The sequence below is a fragment of the Panthera uncia genome (assembly GCF_023721935.1).
Source record: "Panthera uncia isolate 11264 chromosome C1 unlocalized genomic scaffold, Puncia_PCG_1.0 HiC_scaffold_4, whole genome shotgun sequence".
Classification (NCBI taxonomy): domain Eukaryota; kingdom Metazoa; phylum Chordata; class Mammalia; order Carnivora; family Felidae; genus Panthera; species Panthera uncia.
Window position 1 is genome coordinate 50,660,489 of NW_026057585.1, and position 27,162 is coordinate 50,687,650.

Consider the following 27,162-nt stretch of genomic DNA (forward strand, 5'->3'; position numbering starts at 1 on the left):
TTTGCCTGTTCTTTTCTTGAAATGCCAAGAAAATGTTGTATCTTTAACTAGCAGCCCTGAATTTAGAATTCCCTAGAATATGCTATATGCCGCAGAGGAAAATCATGCCCTGCATATATTATAACCTGTATCATATCACTTTGGGTGACTAAAATTTTTATATCAGATAACATTATGAATGGGTAAGTTGCATCTGCCTTCGATTCCTTCCGTCCCTCTCCTCTCCCCACCCCCATCAACAAACACACACTTAATTAAATCCATTTCTAAAGTCAGATGATACAGCAAGAGTTGACAAATATCGGAAGAAGGTAGCAATGCTTTTCCAAAACCATATTCATTTTCAGAATTTAAATATTAATTATTCAGGACCCACCAGGTCCCTTTATCATTACAAGATTTCTTTGCTGCAAAAGTAAAACATTTGTAAACCTTAAAAATCAAGCCCAAGAGTGTATAATTGAAATGTATACATATTTATGCTCCAAGATCCAAGGAACTATTTCTTCTTTTAAATTTTACTCTATTTCTGGTAGCTAGGATATACTTACTGGATAAGTTCCTTTTAATTGCACCCTAGAATTAGAAATAGACACTATAAGGTTTAAGACCACATATATGTTATGTACAATATGTATATTTCTGTCATTGCAATTAAACTGGATTCAGAAATGCAGATGGGGAAAAATGAAATTTTTCTCAGAATTGCATTCAAGTTGGAAATTGTAGACACACACATATAAATCAGTTTTTAATTTTACTCAAGGTTTATAGAGAGAAAGGAAGGGTAAATCATAAGTCTTCTGAACCAGAAAAACCCCTTACCTGGGCAGGCTTGGTAAATTAAGCAAATATTGAATAGCTCAATTAAAAAAACAACCTTAAAGCCTATCAGACAAATAAATTCAAGTTTCTCATATGTTTGGTGTTTGAAAATTATAGAATGTATTGGGAGTATTGTCTGCTTTTATTAAGGTGGGGGAGGTCCATAAGTTGTTAGTAAAAAGTCATTAGTTTACTAATGTAATTTTTAAAGACATAAGTGGCAAATGTTATAGGGAAGGAAAACTTGGAGGCATTGCCACTGAATGGACTGTTTTAATCAGGGAGCCAAGGAATTTCATTCTCCTCAACTGCCCTTCCCACCTCAATTTCTTTCACTTGTCTGCCATAGGGCCCACCAATCCACCAACTGAAAGTCATTCCTTTAGCTCCAGGCATCGTGGTACAATAGGAATGCAAACAGCCCTGGTAAGAATTATTGGAGAAGGTATGGTCTAGTTTTTATAATACCCTAGCAGAAACTTATAACAGAAACATTGATTACATAAAAAGTTTTGATTCAAAACTGCTGTGAAAGATTCTTAGCCTGGGGTGCTACCAGAAAAGTAGAGCCCTGGAAGGGTGGCATCACGGGCTTGGAAGGGCCTGCCTTAGGAGAATGAGGGGGACAGAGTGGGGGTAGGAAAGTGCAAGTATAGGAAAGTATTCCAAAGGGTATGACCATGTGTTTGGTGGCTGGTCACAGATACGTTCTCTTCTCTCAAATGGTAACATGAACAACTCAGGATCAGATGTAGAGCCTTTATAACAGATCCAGAAGAAACTTCTTACCTTCTTTCCTAACGATTTCTCAGAATTTTCTGTCTCATTTTGAACTCATTTATGATACAGGAGCAGTTTCAATCTGAGCAAGATTTTACTAGATGTTTTCTAACGAATGGCTCAATCTTTCACTCTGCATTTCCTGGCTTGTCTTGCCTAATAATACAATCTGTGTGTATGTGCCATTATAGAGAATTATTCCATTGTTAGTAAAGATTTTTGAAATAGAGATTAACTTTATTTACTTTAGTAAATGAGCATTTTAAGTTAATATGTCTGATTAAGTTAATGTTTTTTTTTAATTAATAAACATTTAAATTAAATATGGTCATTTAAATCAGCTACAGTCATTATGGGAGTTTGGATACAAATTGGTTTTCGGAAAATAAGACTCTGTAGACAAAAATAATAAGAGAACAAATTGTTTAAATGGAATTAAAATGTTGTTCTAGGTTTTGGAGCTTCAGAGACTTAGGTTTTTATGGGTCTGAAGTAAAGATACCCAGGCTTTACTTCCTAGTAATCGATCACGAGGTTGGCATTGAGGGAACAGAATTCTCCTAGAATTGTGAGACCTGAAACCCAAGAGACAGGGGACTCCTGAGGCTGTATCGAGGACCTTTTGGTCTCTCTATCCTACCTCTTCCATTAAAAATGTAATACTCATGAAACCAAACAAGGTACAAAGCTTCTTTTGTATTCGTTGGTTCTCGGTGTATCAATTCCTTACTAGACGTTCATTGTTGAGAGGCAATAAACAAGAAGCCCCTTTAACATTTTTATTAAATACTCCTCATAAGTGAACCATCACCAGTTAAGTGCAAGCAAGATACGGCAGAGGTGGGCAAGAAGACTCTGTTGTATAGAAATTAGGAAGAATAATATCAATTTAGAAAGGAACAGATATTCGAATGATCAGCAGTAACAGAAAAGAAAGTCCCATTGTCAGCTGGATCCCGCATACAGCTCTTTGATGGCCTTGAAGTTGCAGCATGGCAATCTAGAGCAAGGTTAAGGCTATGTCGACCACACAAACCACATTCAGGAGAAAGCCCATTGAGTTAAAAACTCTTCTCCTTCCCAAGTGACCACATTTTCCTCTTTTTAATGATTGTCCTTACATGTAGACTGTGAATAAATCGCCTTCATTTTTAATTAGTTAATTCCCTCTTTTTCCTTAAAAAAAAAAAAAGAGTAACTTGTCATAATCTCCGATGTCACCTAACTACTGGGTAGGAATCAGCCACACCTGAATAGCAGTCCCTGGAGGTGTTATCTTTGATCATCGGCTATGTGATTTAAACAGAGAACCACCAGCTTGTCAGCTGGGCCAGAGGATTGGCCCCAAATAATAACCAATTGATCAAACTGGCATGTGCTCACAGAGGGGATTTCAGAGGGCACTGTTTTCAGTTCCATTTCCTCTCTCAAGGCAGATGGGGGTCATTTCAAACAAAACAAGAACCCTACTTTTTGTTACTTTAAATTCATCATACATTTCAATCTGAGAAAAATGACTGATTTTTCACTTTGAACAACGCAAACTAATACTGATTTGTCTTCAGTGATGAAATACAGACTTATGTGATAACCTAGGAGTATTGACCTGAAAACATGTCTCTTCCTCCCAAGATGGAAATTATGATTATATATTATTAGGTATCAGTGTATACTGACCAACATAGATTATAGACCAGGAACTTACTTCAAATTCAGGGTTAAAAACAATGTGGCTTAAAAATTCTTTCCTTACTTTCTTCATAGCTTTCTTATTCTTTATTATCACTTTGCTGTAAACTTCTATGGTGCTTTTTGGCCAGTCTCCAGGCCTTGCATACACACACATCCATACCCACGCCTGCACACACACACACACACACGCACGCACACACACATTTTTCAAATTTAGCACTAGGGTTGGGATACTTATGTATTAATTTAGTTTGTTATGGAAAAGTGCTCTGATAATCTTAAAATATCTTGACACTTATATGATCAGTGGCTCCCAACCAATAAATATAATTCATCTGCTTCATTCGTTTTGGGTCATCATAAATTTAATGGGAAGCCAAACCTGGCCACCTCGCCTTGGCAACAATTTTCTCTATACATGTTTAAGGTAAAAATGTTGAGAGTTCTTACCGGGCTGCGCCTCTGTGATCAGCAAAAAGGAAGAGAGAACAGATACCTAGTCAGAGAATGATGGATCAGTCAACAGGCTTGGGTAACAGAAGATTTCATAAATAGCCAACCAAACATACACTCCAAGTAATCAGGCCAAGAAAGACAGGCAGTCATCATGCCTGTGGCTTATTTAAACCATGAAGAGGTTTTGGAGAACCTTACAGAGAAGCTATCTGTGATACAACATAGCTTTGTTAATGGGGTGTACTATTTCAGTGAAGTGTACAAAAGAAAAAAGACAGAAAATACAAGACAATTTCACTGACAGCTTTAAATGTTTTGTCATAAGGAGTTTCTCTCCAGATTATTTGGGGAGGAGGTTTTAGAGACTAGGTACTATAGAGAAAAGTGTTTCCCACACAACAGGGTGTTAGCAAACACCATAGATGTAATGTATTTCCCATGTGATTTGCACTAAATTGGAGCCTCCCCACATCAGACAGTAGGATTAGAAAGACCTCTTGTTTGCCTGGCTCTTCTCTTTGATATCCTATGGAATGAGTGTTGGTGAGGACTTTTTTTCTTGAAGTGTCCGTTCTTGGCCTGGTGATTTGGGCAGTCTCTACCAACGGGTAGGAATGTGACGGAAAAGACGAGGAGCCCCTGACAAGCACAGATGGCAGTAAGGAAAACTGTCCAGCATCAGAACAATGGTGGACCAGATGTTGTCTGTAAGAACACAACCAGCAGACATACGTCTTCTCTCCTTCACTTCTCAAACCTGGTTTATGGCTGCTATCAATTTACCCCAACAAACTCTGACTACTCTCCCTCTTCAGGGTTTTTCCACAGTAACAACAGTGACTATGATGTGAGTAGGGAAAGAGGTTTTTCTCAGAGTTTTGGTTTCAAAATATGGGCTACCCCATGAAGTTACTAGAGGTTATCTACGACCTAGTATTGCCCAAATCCCCAAATCCAGGCCGGAAGTGCAAATATGTAAGTATCCAGAAGGTTGCTCAGATGAAGAGGATGGTTCTACTCTCTGGAGGGTGGATAGGAAACAAGCCTCTAGCGTTTTATACCTGGGAGGCCTCCATGGATATCTGGTCCAACTGCCTTTTTGAAAAAGAGGGGAAAGTGAGGCTCTGAGACAAACAGCTAGTAAATGGGTAGAGCCGGAGACAGAGTTTAGGTCTCTGGTCTCATTCTTACTTTACATTGTCGGAGGGCTCCTAAAGCAGAGGACCATGAATGCTTACTTCTTGTCTTGAATGTTTTGTGACAAAACTCATCACTTTGAACATGGTTACTCTAGTCAATTTTACTTATAATATTTGAGACTTTCTCATATGCCTTACGTTCCAGGTTCTGCTCCACATTTTTCTCACCTTTCTTATAAATTTGTCTATATGCATGTACATAATTTACATAAAATCAAAAAGTCCTCTTATGAATATGTATTTCTAGGCTTAAATTCTTTTATTGACTAATTCATACTGTGTTTTGAGAGGAATTCACTAATGAAAATTTAGATTTTATAATTCTTTTAATGACCAGACTAAAATCCTTCTCTAAGAAAAAATGTGGGAATATATGATTTTAGCTTCAATTTCATGGCAAACGATTCACTTTTTAAAGGTAGCATAAACTACAGCAAAGAGGGGATTAAAAGTGACACAAATTTCCCTAAAATGAAATTATGAAAAGTAATGTAAAAATAAAATGCAGATTGTACCCATACAGAGGCAGAGCCTTACATACAAAGAAACTTTATTCATTTAAGATTATAGAGAACACTTTTCAAAATAATTTCAATTACATTAATCTCCCCAAATTAAGTCATATCTTAATTTCCAATGAGTTAAAAACCTGTATTTTTAATCAACAGTTCCTGCTCGTATTTTTTTTTCTAGCGAAAGACAACATCATAAGATAGCATTTCAGAAGGTCCGCTTGCAAAATGCCTTCATCTGGGAAAAGCTGTTCAAGTTCATGCAGTCACAAGCTTATCATCCAGAATTGAGAAGACCCAGCTAGAAACTGTGGAGAGGTCAGACCCAGAAAGCCTCACAGTCCATACTTAAGAGCTATTTGAAACCTTCAAAAGAAAAATATTCTACACATCAGATTGAAGGGCTTCATATATGTTAATTGTCACCATTAAGGTGCATAACGCAGCTGTATATTGGTTCTGCTGAACAACAATTCTGACAGCAAAATGTGTATGAGCCAGGAGAGAAGGGCCTCTGTTAAAAGTTTTATTTTACTCTTCCTCATTTCCCAAGAACGTTGAAGGCTTTAGCCTTCTACCTTTGCTCTACCAATATATGGAATTAGCTTCAAAGGTGGAAGGAAACTCATTCGTGTCTGGTCTCGATAGATTCTATAAGCTGAACACTATGCGTTGAGCGGCAAACTCAGATGGGTGCAGGGCAAGGAGCGGGGTGCTGTCTGTAAGGGCACGTGTCTTTCACAAAGCTTTGGTGAACTCGCCACTAATCGGGTGCACCCACGCCTGCCCTGCAAAAATGTGGGCCTACTGCTGCCAGATCTTCAGAGAAGCGGCACATCCAGATGTTTTTTTTTTTAATTTCAAACATCCTGGCTTTTAAATGTGAGCTAAAGTTGTTTTTAACTACACAAGCAAACAAAACACTTATTCCGTTGTTCAGAACCTGCAGGTGGCCAATTTGTCACTGATTGCAGGCTTCGGGGTCTCAAATAATAAGCTCTCAGTAGATTTTATCTACTGTTCTTATTACTTCACCTGATAACTCAAACAGGGACTTTGCAATTGGTCGATTCATTTTCTGAACAGTTTTCCTTTGTTCCTATTTAAATATTAATTACTCAATTCCTAGATTTCTCTTGATCTTCTGACACATTCTGGAGAAGGTTTTGGAAACATTTTATTATTCCCTCTACTTTTCTGAAAAGAGATAGTTCTGACTTTGTACTTGAGACTATTTTCAAAGTGGGCATACACTAATAATTTGTGATTTGGTCACTAGAATGAAGACTTTGGTTAGAACATGTTGTATTTCTAAAATGCATACAGTTTGCAACATGAATATGCCTTCCTAAAATAATGTTTCAGCCTGTGTCCTCACAGTTTCCACAGTGTCCTTATTCCACACTAGCTTTGCTTTGTTATTTTTTGCACAAAAGGATTAATTTAAATTCAGCCTACTAGGATACCTTAGTCGTAGCCAATGCGAGTGTTTTAAGATATTTATAAAAAGAAGTAACCAAACACAATATGTCTTGCTCATCAAAATCACTAAATCAGCCTCAGTTTTTGAAGCTTTACAACGTCCTCATTTGCTAAATTCAGTGCTCTGTGGAACCAGAGGAAAATGCGTGAAAAGCTACAAAGCACCAAACAAATATTTTTATACAGGCTAGTCACAGCAAATTCAGTGATTCATGTTAGAGCATTTTCTAGGAAAGAATTAGAATATGTGACCATTATGCTTATTATTTTGATTCCAGCCAATATTCTTACTTGCTTTTAAATGCTTATGGTGAAGGCCAGCTATCGGGCAAACACTTCTCCCCCACCCATATCCAATAGGACTTGGTTGAGATGATCTTCTGAATCTCCATTTGGGAAGAGAAACAAACAGCCTGCTCGATGTCATTAAGACTCGACCAGACTGAGCAATCCATAAGATGGGCATTTCCAAAGGAAAATGAGGCAAGGAAATGGGAGGGGGATTCACCCTTAGAAACAAACAGCTCCCAATGAAAAGGGTTACTTGGCTATGAGGGTTAATGGCTACAAGGACAATAGGATGGAACCCAATGAGGAACAGGGCATTTTTAAGGCACCGCAGGTCAACTTCAGGCCACATGATTCAGTAACATTTGAAGTGGCCAAATTTGGATAATTCAGAGAAAGGCTCAAGGTCAAGAATAAGCACAACCGGCAAAATGTAAAGAAAGGCTACTAAAGCATACCAACACAATTGTATGTCACAAAGGATGTGATACATACTTGACTCTCAATTACTCAGAGGTGGGCCATTCATCTTAGTATGAGCCATAGTGATAATAACAAGTGCTTATTTTATTTTTAGAAACGAGAAGACATTGGGTTCATATTTTGATAAATTGTAATATTTTGATCTCCTTTTTTGTTCTTCTGTGTCTTCCACTTCTCCTCCCTCCTATCACCCGGACTTCCCACAAGTGTGGTACCCTGCAGGTGGTACGGAGACTGCCAGGATGGGGACAAAGGACAGGATGACACATTACAGCACTTATTACAGTGTCCACTTAGGTGAGGTAAGTACAACCAACCACCAGCCCCTTCTCGGTGCTCATTAACATGGAAACAGCATTTCCATATTTTCTAGTCAGCCATGTATCAGCATCCTGGGAACATGTTCCCAATACACCAGGCAACTGAGAAGAGAACAGTGAATTTTTTTTTTTTTTAGTGGCTCTGTTTCATTGTTGTCCTAAAATAAACAATGATGTAGGTACATCATAGCAGATTTTTGCTGCCACTAAAAATCACCCACTGATACTAAAAAGGACTGTGGAAGAGTTGTTTTGCACTTTATAAAGATCCTCTTTTTTCATTTCTGACAACTCCAGAAGGGGACATTTTTCTGATTAGATGAAAAATAAAATAAAAAAGACCCTTTCCTAGGCCAGGTTCAGAAGCCTTCATTCACGGATGCTATCATGTTGTGCATTAAACAAGAAATTAACTTAACAAAGTGTTTGCCTAGCTTATGGTATGTATGTGTAACCTGACTAATCCAAGCAGAAGCTGCAATAAATAACAATTAATACCTAAAATATTTGATCACATGCCTGTTTTTGAGGCAGACGTAGATCTTTACAAAACTACCCTGTGGCCCTTAATAACAGGCTTGTAAAATCACTTAGCAACCAACTTCCTTTATTCTGCACGGGGCATAATTAAGCCTTGTCCTCGTTCACAAAGGTTTGTTTTTAAAATTCAAAATCTTGTTTAGGTGTTAAACACAGGCAATCATTGGATATGCAGATGATGAAAGTGAACAGAATAAATAACGTTTGGCCAAAATGTGGAAAGGACTTATTCCTTACCGGACTTTTCCTCTAAAAAGCGTAGCATGAGGAGGAAAAAGAAGAGAAAAATGAGAGAAGTGAAAAGTATTTTCAAGAAGAAGCAGGTCAAGCCTCAGAACAACCTCACTTAAAGCAGCTCTCAAGGAATTGCTCTTCTAATGGTTTCCCCTGGGTGTGCGACACAGTCACTCCTATGCCACTGGCTCTGGCTTGAAGAACGGCAGAATGTGGCACCCCAAAATATGCTACTTTGGTATATTGATCACTGTGAACTGCAAGCATTTGAAAACAGTAAATGCAGGGAGATGCTTTCTCTGAACAACCCTCATCTGTCTAAAGATAAAGCCTCCAAAAGAATTGTCATCAATCCCCTTCCCAGGGGTGTTACCAATCAGGAAGGATTGACTCATACCATGGAGAGGAAACCAGAGGTGGATCCCACACCCTGACAACTTTGTCACAAAATATTCTTTCCGTCTATTCTTGTAAGAGCTCTTTTACCTTTCCTAAAGATCAGACACTCTCCCTTCAGAGGCCTACATCCCCTCCCCTAATTCAGAATTCTAAAGCCACCTCTTTGACTTACTTATTTTTCCTGGGTGTCTCCCATGTATACAGGAAGTCTCCCATGTATACACTTGTTAATAGACTTTGTTTTTCTCTTATTAACCTGTTTTTTTGTTAGAGTCCCAGCTGAAAGCCTATGTGGGTAGAGATAAAGTTTTGCCTTCCCTGTAAGTTCCAGCTGTAGAGGGCATTGGCGTGGCCTTCATTTGAGCACATTGTAACCTCTCTTTTGAATGCTTTTATCAAATAGCTTTTATCAAATAGATGTGTGCCTTGAAGATAGAAAATTATGCTTTGCGATTTGGAAGATGACATAATTGCAATGCAGCTGAGCATGGTCATAAAACTAATACATGAGATTATCCAGAAACTCCAGTTTTGTCAGGGAACCCGGTACCCATCATCTTCTCTCAAGATACCCTGGCTAGAATCACCAATTCTTTCATCCCATATTTTATGTCTCCCCACTCCCCACGGACATTAGCAAATTACTTTCCTGGTGAGTGGTTGCTGGCCCCTCAGAATGCTCTTTTATTTCCTGGGCAACTGTCTTGGTGAGGGCCCCATGTCTGGCTGATGGTAGAGCTCCACTGGCCTTGTATACGCACTTCCTGGCTGATGGTCCTATTTCCAGTTTTGTCTCCTAAATTCATCCTCTGCTCTACCTCCAGAATTATTTTTCAAAATAGTGAAGTGAATATATTACTCTGCCCTTCAAAAACCTCCCAATCATACAAAAATTAGAACGCATGCTCTATTCTATGTCAGTTAGGCCTTCACGATGGGCTCCAATTTACCCTCACATCTTCACCTTCCACCGCTGTTCTGCATGAAGCTCACACTAAACCTTGGAGGCTCCTGGTCATCTGAATGTTTGCTCCACTCACACACTTCCCTGCCTTCTGCTAGACTTCGAGGCCTTCTCCTTCTCCCTCAAGGAGGTCAGGACCTTTTCTTCCATTGAGGCCTTCTCCAATGTTCCCTGTCAAAATCAGTTGTTCCCTTCTCTGGTTTGATCATAACACATTCCTTCTGTTCAAAAGAACAAACTCATGTTGAAGGTTTTTCTGCTTGCCTGGCATTTATTAGCCTCAGAAAAACCAAGGTACACATTGCTAGCATAATTTTTGCAGTTCTTATTTTGTCCTGTTTTATTTAGATGTCTCCACTCGATTATTAACTCACAGTAATGCTCATGAGTGGACTCTCTCTGGTCCCAAACATAGTGCTAGGCACACAGGAGGCATTCACACATGTTTAGGAATTCCCTTTCTAGGGGCCATTAAAACACTATAAAATGCATAGTATCTTTTAAAATACAGAAAGATGAACTGGTCTCTGAAATAAAGCTGAATTGTATATGCCCCAAGGGATGTGACCCTCTTTGTAATGGTTCCTTCACCGGCTCCTATAAATGTTTCAACTTAGCTCCTACTTAACTCTTGGTCTCTCTGCTATTAGTGACCCCAGGGTCGAATACATATTACAAAGGCTCCCAGGAAGTAGCACAGCTTTGTACAAACATTAGTATAGAGCTGTGTGATCAGATCTTGGGGCAGGGGTGGAGAATGTTCTCTCATAGCCAAAAACTAATGCTGCAGAATAACTGAGGGTCAAGATAGGTGCTGACATTCTTGGTGCTTTTGGTCCCAGACCCTTGGTAAGTAGCACAAAGAAATGAAAGTTATTAAGGTCCATGTTCTCAACCTACAGATAAAAAGAAATTCTTGGGTTAAAATCAAATAGCTTTAAAGAAGTTGTCATGGAAGGAGGAGCAGAAGCTTTTGTATATTTAAATCAGCTTAACCCCTTATTCTCTGGATGCTTTTGAGCAGGCTGTACTGCATCTCAATTCCGTAAGGCAGGGATGTAGATTTGTTGCGGAATTGTAGGAATTTGTTGTGGAATAGTTGTAGGAATGTTATGAGAATTAAAAGATGTGGATGATATTGAGCTAATGTTTACTGAGAACCTTTACCTTTACCTTGGTGTCCTTGTTATTTCTAATTTAGCAGCGAGGACAAGGAGGCTTAGATAAATTCCAAGGCCGCACAGTTACTAAGGAGCAGAGCTGGGTCTGGTTCCCAGCTTACCTACCTCCCCAGACCCTGGTTGGGGTGGGCCTATGGCACAGATCAAGTCCCCTAAACTGATTAACCCATTCTCAGGGCCTTAACAGCATTGGGATCTAGAAACAATACAGCTAAAAGCTCACAGATCGAACATCCTGGAAAATAATCTTGGGTCTTTCCAAAGAAAACAGTTAAATAATACACCAGGGCTATCTATCAGAGCAGGTCTCAGGGAATGAGCTTTTCAGAACGTGAACTTGTGTTTCTAGGTATGGTTTCAGATCTTGGAATTAAACTGATTGTAAGGTAAATTTCTCAGCCTTTTCCTAGAATTAAATGTATTGAATTAGAATCACAAATGATAAGGACTCCCCCCCACCCCCGCCCCACCACCGCACACCTTCCCAATCCAGACTTCATGATGATTAAACCATTTTTATTCAATATGTTGTTTGTTTTAATTGTTAGCAGTTCCAACACCGAGGCTATGAGCTCTGGCTTAAGGACTTCTTCAGAATGTCACACGAATGAACAAAGGGAAAAAAACCCTGTAAGACAATTCTCTTCTGGGGAAAACAAAGATATTAATGAACTCACAGCATCAGAGTTGATTTTTCATTGTAGAAAAGCTACTAAGAGAACTGGAAAAGAGATGTATACCCCTGGGTGCACTTGTACAGAGAAACTGAATGAGTGAATTTTTGGACTGGACAAAACATATACCTAAAATATAATCAATGAATCATCTCTCATGCAGGGATTGTCCTGTGCTGTGGCTTGAGAAAGAATAATTCTCTGATTTGCAAGCCTTGTTGAAAGGCAGCTCACCCTTACCCTAAACCACTTTCTAGTGCAAGGAGTCATTCAAGTTAGGTCTTGTTGAGGCCTACATTTCTGTGCAAGGGGCTCAAAAGCAACAACATTTACAACTGAACTTAGTTTAAGACCCAGAGCTGAAGCGAACAGAGGTGAATGAAGAAAGTACACAGCAGAGTTTAGTGATCCTCACACAGAGGTTTTGTGCTCTAAATACATCCTTGCACTCTTAACAAGGAACCAGCTGCCATGGGAATTTGGGGCACCAAGTTTCATAAGAGTGGAACCAAGACACGAAAAAACCAAGTCTATCCTATAAGCTTCTTCAGTCTGCAGCCGTTTAACCTTAAAAATAAGATGGCTGTATTTTGGATCTTTATATTTAACGAATGAGATTTGATTATAAATATAACCAGTTCTTATCAGTTATGTATGACAGAAATTAAAAAAAGATAATTCATTTAGATATTTATTGGGTACCTAATAAAGACAAGACACTACTCTAGGTATATTGCTGAACAAAACAATAGGAACAATGGACAAAATGCTCTAATAAGCTTATTCTGGGGGCCAGAGGAAGGAGATAGGCAATAAATAATAAACATAATAAAGAAGCAAACTATCTTGGACTTCAGGAGATGCTAAATGCAATTTTTAAAAGTAGAGCAAATAAAGAGGTTTGGGAATGCCAGGGTAGAGAGTTTTATAATTTTTCAATAAGGTAGTCAGGGTAGGCCATTGAGAATGTGACTCTAACAAACTCCTGAGCCTGAGAGGGATGTCACACTGTGGCCATTTGGAGGAAGGAGGCTCAGCCAGGGAGCCAGGTTAGAGTGGAATGAAAAGGAAGAGTGGCAGGTGGTACCCTGCAGGTTGGGGGTGTCCCCACCATGATGGTCTTGAAGGCCACTGCAGAGATTTTGGATTTGTTCTGTTCCACTGCAGCGTATGGCCGTTACTTAGCAGGAATTCTCTGGTGTGGGGGTTTAGTAACTGTTGGTTGCCGAGAAGAGCCATAGCTGAGACAGATGAAGCCATCTCAGAAAATGCCTGGATGTGACATACGCTGTCATTTTCATTACTCTTTGGAAGCTGATTTTGATTCCCTAAGTATCAAGTTAAAAAAATAAAACAGAGATGGGTTTCAAATAGGTTAGGAAGTGGAAAGGAGTTTGTACTGGGCAAAACAGAGTGAGGCCAGTGCATCTTGCCTTCCCTGTCTGTTGGCTGCTTCAGGATAAGAGTTCAGATGGGCTCACTGGCCCTGTACCACTGTTGTGCTGGTAGCCGATTCCAGTGATGGTTCCTACCTTCCATGGGCAGTGAGGGGCTGTGTGTTAGACAGAAAGAAATCTCACCTATACTATATTCTGTTCATTATGAAATTTCCCCCAGTGGCCGAAGAAACATTTTCTGACATAATGAATTTGAGTGATTCATACTCTAAGAGGTTTTTTTTTCCTAAAACAATTAAAAAGTACATCTATTGCTGTAGATTATTTCAGGCACTAAAAAAAAAATTCTCCTTCAAGGGACTTTTTTCTTATATTGTTATACTTATTTTTATACTGTGATTCATACAGTTACAGAAACTTCTTAGTACAAAAATAAATACAATAGTATAAAAAAGGTAAGACAGTATGTACCACTAGGTGACTGAAACCTGAGGCTTTAGTTTGGAGAACAGGGGCGCCTGGGTGGCTCAGTTGGTTAAGGGTCCAACTTCGGCTCAGGTCCCGATTTCACAGTTCATGAGTTCGAGCCCTGTGTCAGGCTCTGTGCTGACGGCTCCAAGTCTAGAGCCTTCTCAGAATCTGTGTCTCCCTCTCTTTCCCTGCCCCTCCCCCCTCACACTCTGTCCCTCTCTCAAAAATAAATAAACATTAAAAAAAATAGGTAAGAGACAGACATCTCACTGGATATGTGGGTTCAGGGGAAGAGAATTATGACAAAATACTGGCGCTCAGAAAAGAAGAACATGTTAAGTTAAACTTTAAAAAAAGAACTTGCACACTGTAAGAGAAGAAAGAGAGTTATTGTTTGTATTATTCATCCATCCAATATTGCAGGAAAATGGGTGAATTGCAAGGGGAAAGATCAAAGAAATGGAGAGCCATAAATCTGCTCTCCTTCTAAAATGTGAGGGATGTACATTGCATTTTGTCATAGCAAAATACCAAGCTCCATTTCATTTCCCACAGTGAAGAACATCCATCCATCCACCCAAGTATTTTCTAAGTACCTCCTACGTGTCACTCAATGTTGTAGGTCTTGAGGGAAAATGTTGTAGGTCTTGAGGGAAGACTCCATCCATGGGCTAAAAACCTGAGGGTCTGGGTTCTTACTGAATCAATCATAAAATATACTGTTACAAACTTATTTTCCAAATCAATTGCTTCATTACAGAGCCCGATCTACTCCCTTTAGGTCCATCAGCTAATAAAAATAGTTTTACATTCAAACTGTATACCAGAAGGACCAACACAACCAAGGCAGAAGAACATAATGATATAAAAATTAGCCTTTTTGATGATAATTAGCACTGTAATTAAAAGCATGCAATTCAGGAATTTCCTGCCTCTGGTTGAGGACATATTAATATTTTTATGTGTCAAAATTGTGGCTATATTGTCTCACTTAGATTTTAAGCTGGTAACAGAAATTGAGGATGTTAGGCCTCTAATCCTGGTGATCATGTTTCTGAAACTGCCTTCCCCAATCAGATCTAGTTGTCTGAGATAGAACAAGATGGAAGAATCTGGAGTTACGCAAGGAAATTCTAATTCTTACCCTCACAACATGGAGCAAAAGACCATGTGCTCAGAGGGCCCAACCAACATTAATTGGCAAAATAATGACAAAGGCAATCCAGATTGAATTCATATTCTGCCCATTTTCTAGAAGATAAAAATATCCAACACACAGATTTCTTCTTACCAGCACAGGATGGGCACGAAAAGTATGGAAAAATGATATTTTTTTCCTAAAAAAAATAGTAATAAAGAACAATAAGTCTCAGGTGTGAAACTAATTCTTCTGCAGTCCATGGCTTATTAGAGTGTAGGAAAGAGAACAATATGTTTTGAAAAAGGAAGGTCCTACCCATTTCATCATCTATCCTTCTCTGTAAGGCCAGAAGAAAAAAAAAAAGAGTGACATCCTATGTGTCAACTGGATGATTTTGGTCAGGGTGCCTGCAGCTCTGTCTGGAGGGGGCTTCTCAGAATGCATCAGGGATATGGGATCTGGTCACAGTGTTTGCTCAGTATTTGCAATGGGGTGTGGTAGCTTATATATCTGGTCTAGATCCAACTGATCATGTGTGCCCTGTGAAGCTCTCCTTAAAGAGTAGAACCCAAGCTCACCCTCTTCCCTTCTACCAGCTGCACTTGAGGTCTGTGCTGAGCACTTAGCATCAGAATGCACTCCTTAGCCTCCCCTTGCACCCTGCAGCAATCTTACTGGGAGCGAATGGCAGTGTGTAGGAGACTGGAGCTCTCCTCCCCCACTGATGACTCTTTGTTTTTACTGAACTCGATGGGGTGCTGAACCTTCTGCCAAAGTGAGGACAGGAAAGGGGGTGGTGTTACCAAGCAGCGGCAAATTCATGGATTTCACTCACTGGCAGGCTAATTTGGGGGTGGCAGGGTGGGTGGGCCACCTGGAATAGGCAAACAGCACCAGACTTTCTCCAGTTCAAAGCTATCGCCCTCTCCCCATATTTTTTGATTAAATAACTCTGTTATGGATTGCAAAGCACCAGGAATAAGCTTAAACTAATAACTCCTTCTGAATGCCACGCCATATTCTTTAATTCCTTATAGCACTGAATCTTATAGGGGAAGGGGAGAAGGCACCAACATATATGCCAGGTGAGGTCAACACCTGCTCCTACATCATTTTGCATGCCTGTGTTGGGTTAACAATTGGTTTGATATTTGGATATCAGCCCTCTTCTCCTTGACTTTGCTCAAGTCCTCCCTCTCTATTTTTATATTCTTTCTCACTCTTGCAAATGTCTTAAAGAAAAGTGGAGATGAAAGGGGAGCTGATACTTATAGACCCCCTCCTGGGAGACAGGCACCTAACTGGGCATAATCTCTTGTTCTCTTCACATTAGTCCTGCAAGAGGATGGATATTCTTGTTCCCATCTTATAGATTTGGGGTCTGAAGCGTCATGTTAAGCAACTTGCCCATGGACACAGATAATAAGATATAGACTCAAAAGCCTGTGTTCTTCCTACTCAACCAATGTGCTTTAAGGAAATGTTCTCTTTCTTGGTCTCCTTGCTATAACCCCAAACTGCCCCTAAAACAGAAAGCTTTCCACAGAGGCTCTTGAGTCAGAATACACAGTAGAGTATTCATCCTTAGAGGGATTTAAAGATAATGGAATTATAGACCCTTACTCTGTAGATGAAAATAACCTACTGTGTTTTTAACTTGGCAGAAAGGAGGCAGACGCTGAAGGTCAAGTTCTGGTCCTCAGACTTTCAGCAGCGTCTCTATCTTTCTGAGTTAATTTCTTCTGTAAAATGTGATGATCACCACCTCTCTGCCTGCTTAGTAGTGTGGCTGCTCATTCCATCTTTCTGATTATGACAGCATATATAAACTGTAAACTATTATTATAATAAACCTTCAACATAAAAAATGCTGACTGATTAGGAGAACTGAAAAATGTGAGCCATATAAAAATGAGGTGTCATTCCTTAACATTTAAAACAAAGGTGCCTGAAGTGTTCATATAAAATGAGAGACTTTTAATAAACTAGAAATCACACATGACACAGCAGTAAGGCTGCCTGAACTGTCAGCTCAGCCTTGCTCTCTTGTCACACGGAATGGCTAGGAGGTACTGTAGAAGGTATGTCCGTGGATCGAGGGGGAAGAAAGCCTGGGAGGTGGGCTTCTGAGTTGGGATCAAGAGCCCTGAAGGGCCCATCAAAGTGATAGCCTTCACTATCACTTTGGTTTGTGGCTACTCAGAAGTTGTATGCAAAATGTTTTCGATGAGCTAATGAACTTCGAATTTTTCCCCTGGAAAGAGACCCAATAGCTTTCATCAAAAGTAGTAACATAGTGGGTAAGGGTTCTGAATCAGAATCAGATCTTCTGGGTTTAAATCCCAAGAACTTTGCTTATTAGCTCTGACATCGTGGGTGAACTTAATACTTCCATGCTTCAATTTTCTCATCTGTAAAATGGGGGGAGTAACAGTACCTAGTTCATAGAGTTGCTATGAGGATAAATGAATTAATATGTGTGAAGCATCTGACACACAGCACTCAAATTTTCACAGCTGCCACCACCACCACCATCAGCATCATGAGTTTTCAAAGTGGTCTTAGAGGATGTTGACAGGTATTCGCCATGAATACTCTTGTTGTTCTGATTAATAATAGGTATGATTTACTAAGGTTCTTAGCTTGCCCCTATCAGAGAACTGACTGATGTAGCAGTATAAAGATTATTCACCTCAGTCAAACTCAGGACAACTCTGAAGGGACAGCCTAGCTCTAGAGTTCCCATAGGGTCAGCTCAGGGTGCTGTTGGGCATGCAATACAGCTTAACTTCCCCTTCTACCCACCTTACCCCATAGGAGTTGAGCCCAAGGTCACTCCTTAATAAGTTGCACAGTAAACTTGGAGTTGGAAAAGGAGATGGTTTGTCCTTTGTTAATCCTCTAAACAGCACAGCTACAATCAAGGACAAAAGTTACACAGAGATAGCATTCGGGCTTACTAATTTCTTTCAATAATGAAACAGCCTGCCTCAAAAAAGCAGTGTACTTTGCAAGACAGAAGAAGCACTATTACTATTGAAAGGGTCAGTATTAACCAAACAAGTTGGTATTTTAGTGAAATTTGTTTCTGTTTATCTGCTCCTGGCTAGCATGTTGCATAGCATCACTCATATTTAGAATTTAGTGATTAGAAATTTTTACAAGGAAACTTCCTGGGTTCAGTAGAATCTGGGGATAATTTGAAGATAAATGGGGAAAAAATCCATTTCCTAATGAACTCTCAGAAGTAATCTGAGATTATTTAAGATACAATGGCAGAAATTGTCAATGCCCACCACTGTTCATTTACTCCTTTGTCTTTACCTAACAGAACCCTGCCAAAGACTACATTTCCCAGACTCCCTTTTAGCTAATGTGGCCATGTGACTAAATTATGGCTAGTGGTAGTGATGTTTGCAGACTCTGAGTGAAATCTTTAAAGGAAACCACGTGCCTTTTACTTTCTCTTTCCTTCATCCCAAGGTTGGAACATGGAGTCGATTGATGGGTGGTAAGGCAGCAGTAGCCTCAGAAAGGTGAACAGTAGTTTCTGGGTTCTTGAATAACCTCTGGACTAGGACTCAATTATCCATCTGAGGTGCCTACCAGTTTTGACTTTTACATGGGAGAAAAGTAAACCACTTATTTTGCTTAAGCCATTACTATTTTGGTCTGTGTTAAAGCAGCTGTACCAATATTCTAACTTGTACAGATACCAAATCAACAACTAAAATCTAAGTGCTGTTCATTCTTTGCCCAATCAGCATAGTATCAGGAGACTACACTATGAAAAGAATAGAAATGAACATACTTGCCTGTGAGTTAACACTTACATCACCCCCCTCCTTTTTTGGTGCTCTGCCTTATCCTGGCCCACATTATATTTTACTTCTGTATAAAAATCAAGGGCCAAGGCAAGATCTGGACTGAAATTATGTTTATTTGTCTATATAGTAGGATTTTTGCCAGCAATTAATACCCCAATTTTCTATGCTGCTGATGCTTTGTTTTGGGGATGAGTAATTTTCAGATAGGTTTATATTATATATATACATAGATGTATGCATTCATTCATACAACCATCCATCCATCCATCCATCCATTCATTTATTGAGTAATTTGACCATGTAGTGTGTACAGAGAGCTATTCAAATAAAATGAGAAGCAATTCATGATAAGAGATATCAAATGTGTTAAAATTCATTGATACATATTCACAGATGGCTGAGCAGAACAAGTGAAACATAACTTAATCTTAAAATTCTTTAAAAGAAATAGAAATGAGAAATCCAACATAAGCCATTGTTAGGAATCACTTGCCATTTAGAATCTCCTCTATTTCTATTAGAGTAATGATTGACGCTTTTGTAGCATAAGAACCATAACCAATGTGAAATATACCGATATATTATTAACTAGTGTAGACTCTATTTCTCTTTTTGCACCTGAATTAAGTGTAGACATATAAATGTCTGATTGCTTGGTTGGAAACATCTAAAGTTGCAAAAGGATCTGCCATTTTTATCATGGCACTAACTGGATTTCAGAAGTTTTTCTAGTTATCTTGTACTGGAGATAACATACTGCATATGTCATTTATGAAATAAATGGGGTACACGTGGGTTATCTAGAAGAGGTTACGGATTCTAAAACCAAGAATATATTCTCAGTTACAATCTCTCTTTTTACTTATGTATATCCAGAAACACCCTTACCTTTCCCTAAAGTAGCAATAACAGCTCATTCCCCTACATTAAATATCAAAAATCATAAATATTGGGGAATCCTCATAATGGGCAGAGCCAAGTTCCCACATCAGAAGGAACCTGGGGGTCCGGGGGACGGTGGTGGTAGGGGGATCTGAGAGTCCCTTAATTCATGGTGTTGCTGGTATGCAGAAACAGCCTAACCTTGTAATTACTTTCTCTGAGTGCCCCCATCTACATTTCACACTACCTTCCCTAACCAGAGTTTTAACCACATCATGTCAAGATATTACCATGAAAATAGGTGTTGAGAAGAGCTCAGAATAAACCACTCTTCTTGCTGCGCCATCAGTAACACAGCTAGTTGGAGGAATATCTGCTAGATGCCCCGGCAAACATATTCTTTTTGATAGAGGGGATTTCATCTTTCCTAAATGCAACTAGCTTTTGGCCAAATATATGCTGTATGTCTGCAACAGTTTTAGTAAGTTCTCTTTTCTTTCTTTCTCCTTTTTTTTTTTTTAAGTTTCTTTCACATAAATCTGTTCATTTAATCCCATGATCTTGTCTTCTTACACTTACCCCTAGGTAGCTTCCAAATGCCCACTAAGTGTGTTAGACCCTATGGAAAAGTGGATATAAACTGGTTTCAGGAGCTTAGGTAAATTTTAAGTTAATTTAAAACAAGTTCAGTAAGTGAAAAATGATTTGAAAGATGTCAACTGAAAAGTCAAAATGTATGCATTTAAAATGCCCCTCTTACTAGAAATCACTGGTATTGCAGCCCTAATTGTGGGTTTTAAATCTGTACTTTCCATTGCAGAGGGAAAGAAAGCACATATATTTCATGGCTCCTGTTTTCAGGGAGACATCTTAAAATAGCAAGTGCGTATATGATTAAAAATCACCTGAAATATCATTTCCTGTGGTTGATTATTATTAACAATCAGTTTATTCATCACTAACAGCAGTGATAAAGGCCATTATAAGCACTAAGCACTAAGGAAGGCATCGTTATAGATTTTATTCATCCCAGGCAGGCAAATACTTATTCTCAGAAGATAGATGATTACAACTTCTTTAGAAAGTTTTGTTGAGTTTTTTAAAAGCACCTCAAAAATGGTTCAGAATTTATTAACTACCTCTGTCAGGGGGTTGCTGTAGGAAGATCAGATCTTTCTGAAGAAGATGCCAAGAACATATTAGCTGCTAGTTTGAGAACCTTCATCTGTTCCTTACATCTATTTTTAGAAAACAGTTGTAGCGTTTAGCAAACACCACTGAGAAAATACTGTACATGTTGGAACCCAGAATTCAGCAACTATAGAAATCTAGTAGGTGGGAACTGGGGGAAAGGAGAACAAATTGTAGAAAAATACCAATTTGAATAATGTAAGTAAGGTCTGCCTATATTTTAGGTGCCTGAAAGATGAGAGTATTTAAAACATTTTGATAATAAAATATAAGGAAGATTATGGGCTTTAATATCTTTATTTTTTATTTTATTTTTTTTCAATATATGAAATTTATTGTCAAATTGGATTCCATACAACACCCAGTGCTCATCCCAAAAGGGGTTTGAATATCTTTAGATTATGATCTGTGACATTAGATTAATGTTTCTTTTGGGAGCAGAGCAATGAAAATGTTGTTGTTGTTTTTAAAGAAAAATAATTTCCTTAGTTTTCTTCCCATGAGTTTCTAGGTGTTATATCATAAAAAAAAGACTCTATGATGTGTTTTTAAAAATCACTGTTAGTAGGGGCACCTGGGTGGCTCAGTCGTTTAGGCATCTGACTCTAGATTTCCGTTCAGGTCATGATCTCACAGTTTGTGAGTTTGAGTCCTACATCTGGCTCCAAACTGGCAGTGTGAAGGCTGCTTGGGATTCTCTCTCTCTTCCTCTTTCTGCCCCTCCCCAGCTCTCTAAGTAAATAAACTTAAAAAAAAAAAAACACTGTTAGTAAATATGTAAACCTCATATTATTCTTAATTGCTTCAGAAGTAACTCTGAATAATCTTTTTGTTATTTTTCCTTCTTTTTCAAATGCTTGCAGGAATGTAAGCCAAAAAGAAATGTGGTCCCATGTATTTTTGCCACTTTGCAAAGCACAAAAACAATTATAAAATGAGCATAGCTTTCTAAAACAGAAGGAGCTGTTTAAGGTTTACATAAAATTCATAAAAGGGTGACCACATGCCAGCCTCCAGTTTAAGGGGTTTCTGATCTATTTAGCACGTATGGGCGGAACACAGCTCTCTGTCCAACCTCATCAAAACTTGGCATAAACACCACTCACCACTGGTGATGGGGAAAGTGCAATGTTGCCTATCGATGCCTTCAGCTCATCCACGGTCACAGCACTCTTAAGAATGTCTTTAGATTGTAATGGCTTAATCTTGATATTAAATTTCTTGTGTGATTCTTCTTCCTCTTCCGATTCACTCGAAGAATAAAAGTGCTTTCCTTTGGTAGGTAGAACACAGTTAAAGATACAGAACTCTTTTTTCTACTGGGAAGCAATGATAAGTAGAAGACAAGAGTGACTGCATATAGAGGCAGCAAAGGTATCCTTAGATGGCAGGAAATCAAAGCAAAATACACAGACAAATAAAAGAGCAGATTAGGAAAGGGTTCAAATTTATTTACCTTTCCTTGGAACATGATTAAGAATGGTGAATTTCTAGGAGCAGTAGTATAAGGTCCTACATGTTTGCTGCAGGTGGCCATTTGTTATGTCCCACTCAGTACAAACACGGACAGGCCCACGGGAGCTTTCCTGTCTAAGGAGAAAGAAGGCCACTCTTGGGATGATTTGTGATGAGTTTCCAGTACTTTAGGGACGCTCTGCCCAGAGATGGTTTGTGGGGAGAGCACAGGTAAGAGCTATTTTCTAGTCACGATAAATGACATGGTCATATCAGGTTTTAGCAGACAACCCGGTACCCAGAATTTACACAATCTTTCCTCAGCACATTTTTCTCTTTCTCCTCTCTCTCTTTTCTATGAATAGATCAAGGCAAAATGCCTGCTTGTTAGTGACCGGGCTGTTCTCTGCTGTTTATTCATTTCTAATATTAGGGACAACAGGACTCAGGAAGTTTGGACTATTTCTTATTTCAGCACCTTTTCAAAAATCTGAATTTATATACAGTCTTCTTACAGAAAATAAAGATTAAAATAAAAATAAAATAAAGAAAGGATATAGCCGGGTTCCTCGGGTCTGATGCTATAGCCTTCTTCATCCAGCTCAGGGGAGTTCTATAAAATACAAGTGCACATTAAGCATTTATTATCCTGACAAAAATCAAGGAATTATTAATTTTCCTTCTAGAGTTTTCTACTTAAAGATATAGACAGATCTTTTATTTTAACCTTTGGAAGTGAATGCCAAGCAGCGTATGCTTAGATATTTATTCAAGGATACTTGGAGAGTCTTTCTATCAGAAAAATAAACTAGGAATCAACTGTCAATGAAAGGAAACATTCAAAGAGCATTTATCATGCATTTCTTATAGGCCAAGGACTGTGCTAAGCAATATAGGGGAATACAAAATGCAAATTATTTTTCCTCTGGAAAATTGAAAAGTATTTTGGTAGGCAAAACATTTTAAAAAGATATAAAATACAAAACATCAGAGCGCCTGGGAGGCTCAGTTGGTTGAGTGTCCGACTTTAGCTCACGTCATGATCTCACGGTTCGTGGGTTCAAGCCCCACATTGCGCTCTGTGCTGACAGTCTGGAACCTTCTTCGGATTCTGTCTCCCTCTCTTTCTGCCCCTCCCCCACTCATGCTCTGTCTGTCTCTCTCTCTCTCTCTTAAAAATTTTTTTTAAAAAAATTAAAAAAAAATCATTGATAGGGGTTTGAAGGAAAAGGAAATTAGTGAAGTCCTGCCTTTCAGGAGAGATGGAGAGGGTGGGGGGGTGGTGGCGGTGGTAAGGGAGAGGCTGTAAGAAAGAGACACCAAGGCAGGAATGGATAGTATGGTTCAGATGGGGAAAGAGAGAGGCAACAACAAAGATGACTGACTGCAAAGGAAGCTGCACAGTGGGAGAACATAGGAAATAAGACCATGGATGGCCAACGTTCTGGAGGAAGAGTTCAAACTTCATATGGTTGCTGCAGCTTCTCAGGGTAGAAAGTAGCATCTTAAGGTGTTTTGGAAGCATGCTTCAGGAATAGACTGTGGGCAGAAGAGACTGGAGAAAGGAAAGCTCATTCAAAAACTTGTATCAATCAGGGAAGATGTGCTAAGAATATGGACCAAGTTGTTGGTGGTGGGAAGTGATGAATCTTAGTTCTTTGTAACATCTGGCATAGGAAAAAAAAGGAGAGGGAAGGTTCAAGGAGACTCCAAGATTTCTACTGTCAAATCCTCAGGGACTGCTGGTATTTCTGACTGAACTAATGGTAACAGCAGGCAACTAACATTTTTAAAGAAAGGAAAGATAAAAGAGAATTCGCATGATTGGAATTAGTATTATTATCTTTGGGTTCCTATTATATGGTAAGTACTGTGACTCCCACTTTATTTCATTAAACCTTCATTAACAATCCTATGTGGAAAGAATTATCCCATTCACTGAGGAGGAAATCAAGAGAAATGAGATGCCATTTTGCAGGAAAACACACCCTAGCGAATGGCAGACCTGTGCCTGGACTCCAGATATATGAGACTATACCCTTATGCCCTAGAGATGAGGGTGAAGCCATTCAAGGGTGGCTCTTTTAAAGTTGTGGTTAGAGGCCTAGATGTGAGAAAGGGATAGAGTTGGAGAGAGAGATTTTGGAGTCACTGAAATGATAAAAGTGCCATGACCATAGAGAGAAAGAAAGCCTGAATGCTATGGAAAAAAGCCACCATTTAAAAAAAAAAATTTTTTTTAACGTTTATTTATTTTTGAGACAGAGAGAGACAGAGCATGAACGGGGGAGGGTCAGAGAGAGGGAGACACAGAATCCGAAACAGGCTCCAGGCTCTGAGCTGTCAGCACAGAGGCCGACGCGAGGCTCGAACTCACGGACCGCGAGATCATGACCTGAGCTGAAGTCGGCCACTTAACCGACTGAGCCACCCAGGCGCCCCAAAAAGCCACCATTTATTGAGCATTTATTGTTTCTCTCTTGCCCTTCTTCAGTACCTGAGGTTATTTTTTTTTTTTAATTTAAGTGTATTGAGGTCACTTGCCTGATAAAAACCTGACCCTGGCTTCTCACTGCACTTGGAATGAAAGCCCAGGGCCACTGTGCAGCTCACAGCCCTGTCTGACCTGGCTCCAGGTCTGAGATTCCCTTCCCGGATCCTCCTCAGCTGCAAGGCCTTCATTCTATTGTTAACTTTTATGGTTTGAATACGTAAGCTCTTTCCCATTTCAGGGTCCTCATAAATGCCATTCTCTCTGCTTGGAATTCTCTTCTCTTCAATGTTCAGTCAGTTAACCCCTATTATACTTAAGGGCTTTGCTTAAGGGTCACATCCTCCATGGGCCTTCCTTACTCTCCCCTCTCTCTGCCAAAGCAAGATGACATAATCTCTTAAGAATAAAACCTTTCTTATTACTTCGAGAAAGTGATGTCTAATGTATAATCACAACGACAATTCCTATGTGACCTGATTAGTTTTCAGGACTAAACAAATTTGAGGGAAATTATGCTCCATTTAAGCATTCACAATGTTGACCAGGGATAGCGCTAGAGTGTAGGGTTTAGAGGGGGTAATATTACTTTGATGAGTAATTTGGTATTTTTACTGTCATACTTCTTGTTTGCTTACAACATCCCATTTTTGTGTATTAAAGAATCCTACAAAATATAATAGAGGTCTTTCTTGGTAAAGAAGAATTAACTCTGGGAAAAGAAAGCATATTTTTTTAATATTTAGTAGCTTCCTTTATAACATTATTTGTGAACAATTTGGATTTAGGGTAACAGAGGGATCGGCATAGATTTTAGGGACTTGAACTGCTAAAAATATCTAAAAGATCCCAATCCCAGGAAACAGATATGAGAGAACCAGGTGATGAGGTTGGCAGAGTGACACGTTTTAGAGTGGAGGAGTGGGAAACATCAAGAATGTAACCTGCTGGGGCAGCTGGGTGGCTCAGTCGGTTGGGCATCTGAATCTTGATTTCGGCTCAGGTCATGATCTCACAGTTCCTGAGATCGAGCCCTGATTCGATTCTCTCTCTCCCCCTCTCTTTGCCCCTCTCCCACTCTCTCTCTCTCTCTCTTTCTCTCTCTCTCAAGATAAAGTAATAACCTGAAAAAATAATTTAACCTGCTGAGCTTTAGTTTTCTTTTCTATAAAAGGCAAATAATATAATGCAAAAAGCATTTGCTTTTTAAGGCTGTGAGGATTCCACGGCATTTAATATTATGACTGACAAATAGGGAATATTCAATAAGTGGTGGTATTATTTACTGTACAAATAAAGTTATTATCAACAAATATGCAAAAGCTTTAACATTAAAATTAGCTTTTATGCAAGGGGAGGTTTGGTCAAGACAGTCACCTAAAGGACATACATGCAAAAGCATTTTGTAGGGATTGTGAATTTAGGTACCTACTGTATAATAGAAATGACCTTTGATGTGCATATGATTTACATGTTTTATATGATTAGAAATCCAAGAATCACTGTGGCTGTCCTGTTGTGGTTGGTGAAGTGGGTGTTGATGTAAATCAGTTTCCAGGGGAATCAGGTGGAGAGTTTAGGTGTCAGCTGAGAGTCACCCTCACTCATTGAAAAGCAACAAGTGATTGTCACTTGACCTGGGAAAAGTCTGTACCACGAGGTTCTGTGAATTGTTTTGTGCTGTGGTCTGAATGTTTGTGCTCCCCTCAAATTTATATGTTGAAATCTTAACCCCAAAATGATGGTGTTAGGAAGCGGGGCTTTTTAGAGGTGATTGGGTCCTGAGGGAGGAGCCATCATCATTGGGATTAGTGCCCTTACAAAGGAGATCCCAGGAGGTTACAGCTAGAAGGTGCCATGTACAAACCAGAAAATGGGCCCTCGACCAGACACACCAGACACCGAGTCTGCCGGCACTATGACCATGAACTTCTCAGCCTACACAACTGTTAGAAATAAATTTTTGTTGTTTAGAAGTCACTAAGTTTATGGTATTTTTGTTATAGCAGCCTGAATGGACTAAGACACTATGAGACCAAACCCCAGAGGTTAACTGATTGACTTGATTCTCAAAGCTGCTTAGAAATAGAACCAGGACTGCAACATTTGGACTTAATATTTAAAAAGGCATTTTTTTTAAAACACATATCATAGGCTAGGCAGGAACTAAAATAATCTGCAAATAATGAGCTCATTGAATCCTTTCAACGATGTTATAACGTAACTACTGACTTCATTTCTGTTGGTCAGGAAATAACCATCCCAAAGCCACACACAG

General features: G+C 39.2%; 1 protein-coding gene across 9 annotated transcripts in view; it reads right to left on the reverse strand.

Annotated features, from left to right (window-relative positions):
• SGIP1 (SH3GL interacting endocytic adaptor 1) overlaps positions 1-27,162 on the reverse strand; it is a 203,056-nt gene that overhangs the window by 73,086 nt on the left and 102,808 nt on the right. For all 9 annotated transcript variants that reach the window (XM_049618508.1, XM_049618509.1, XM_049618512.1 and 6 more), the window contains 3 exons: positions 22,952-23,006; positions 22,045-22,220; positions 552-576 (listed from right to left, as the gene is read on the reverse strand). In XM_049618508.1, the coding sequence (XP_049474465.1) occupies positions 552-576; positions 22,045-22,220; positions 22,952-23,006 (256 nt within the window). The remainder of the gene's footprint in view (positions 1-551; positions 577-22,044; positions 22,221-22,951; positions 23,007-27,162) is intronic.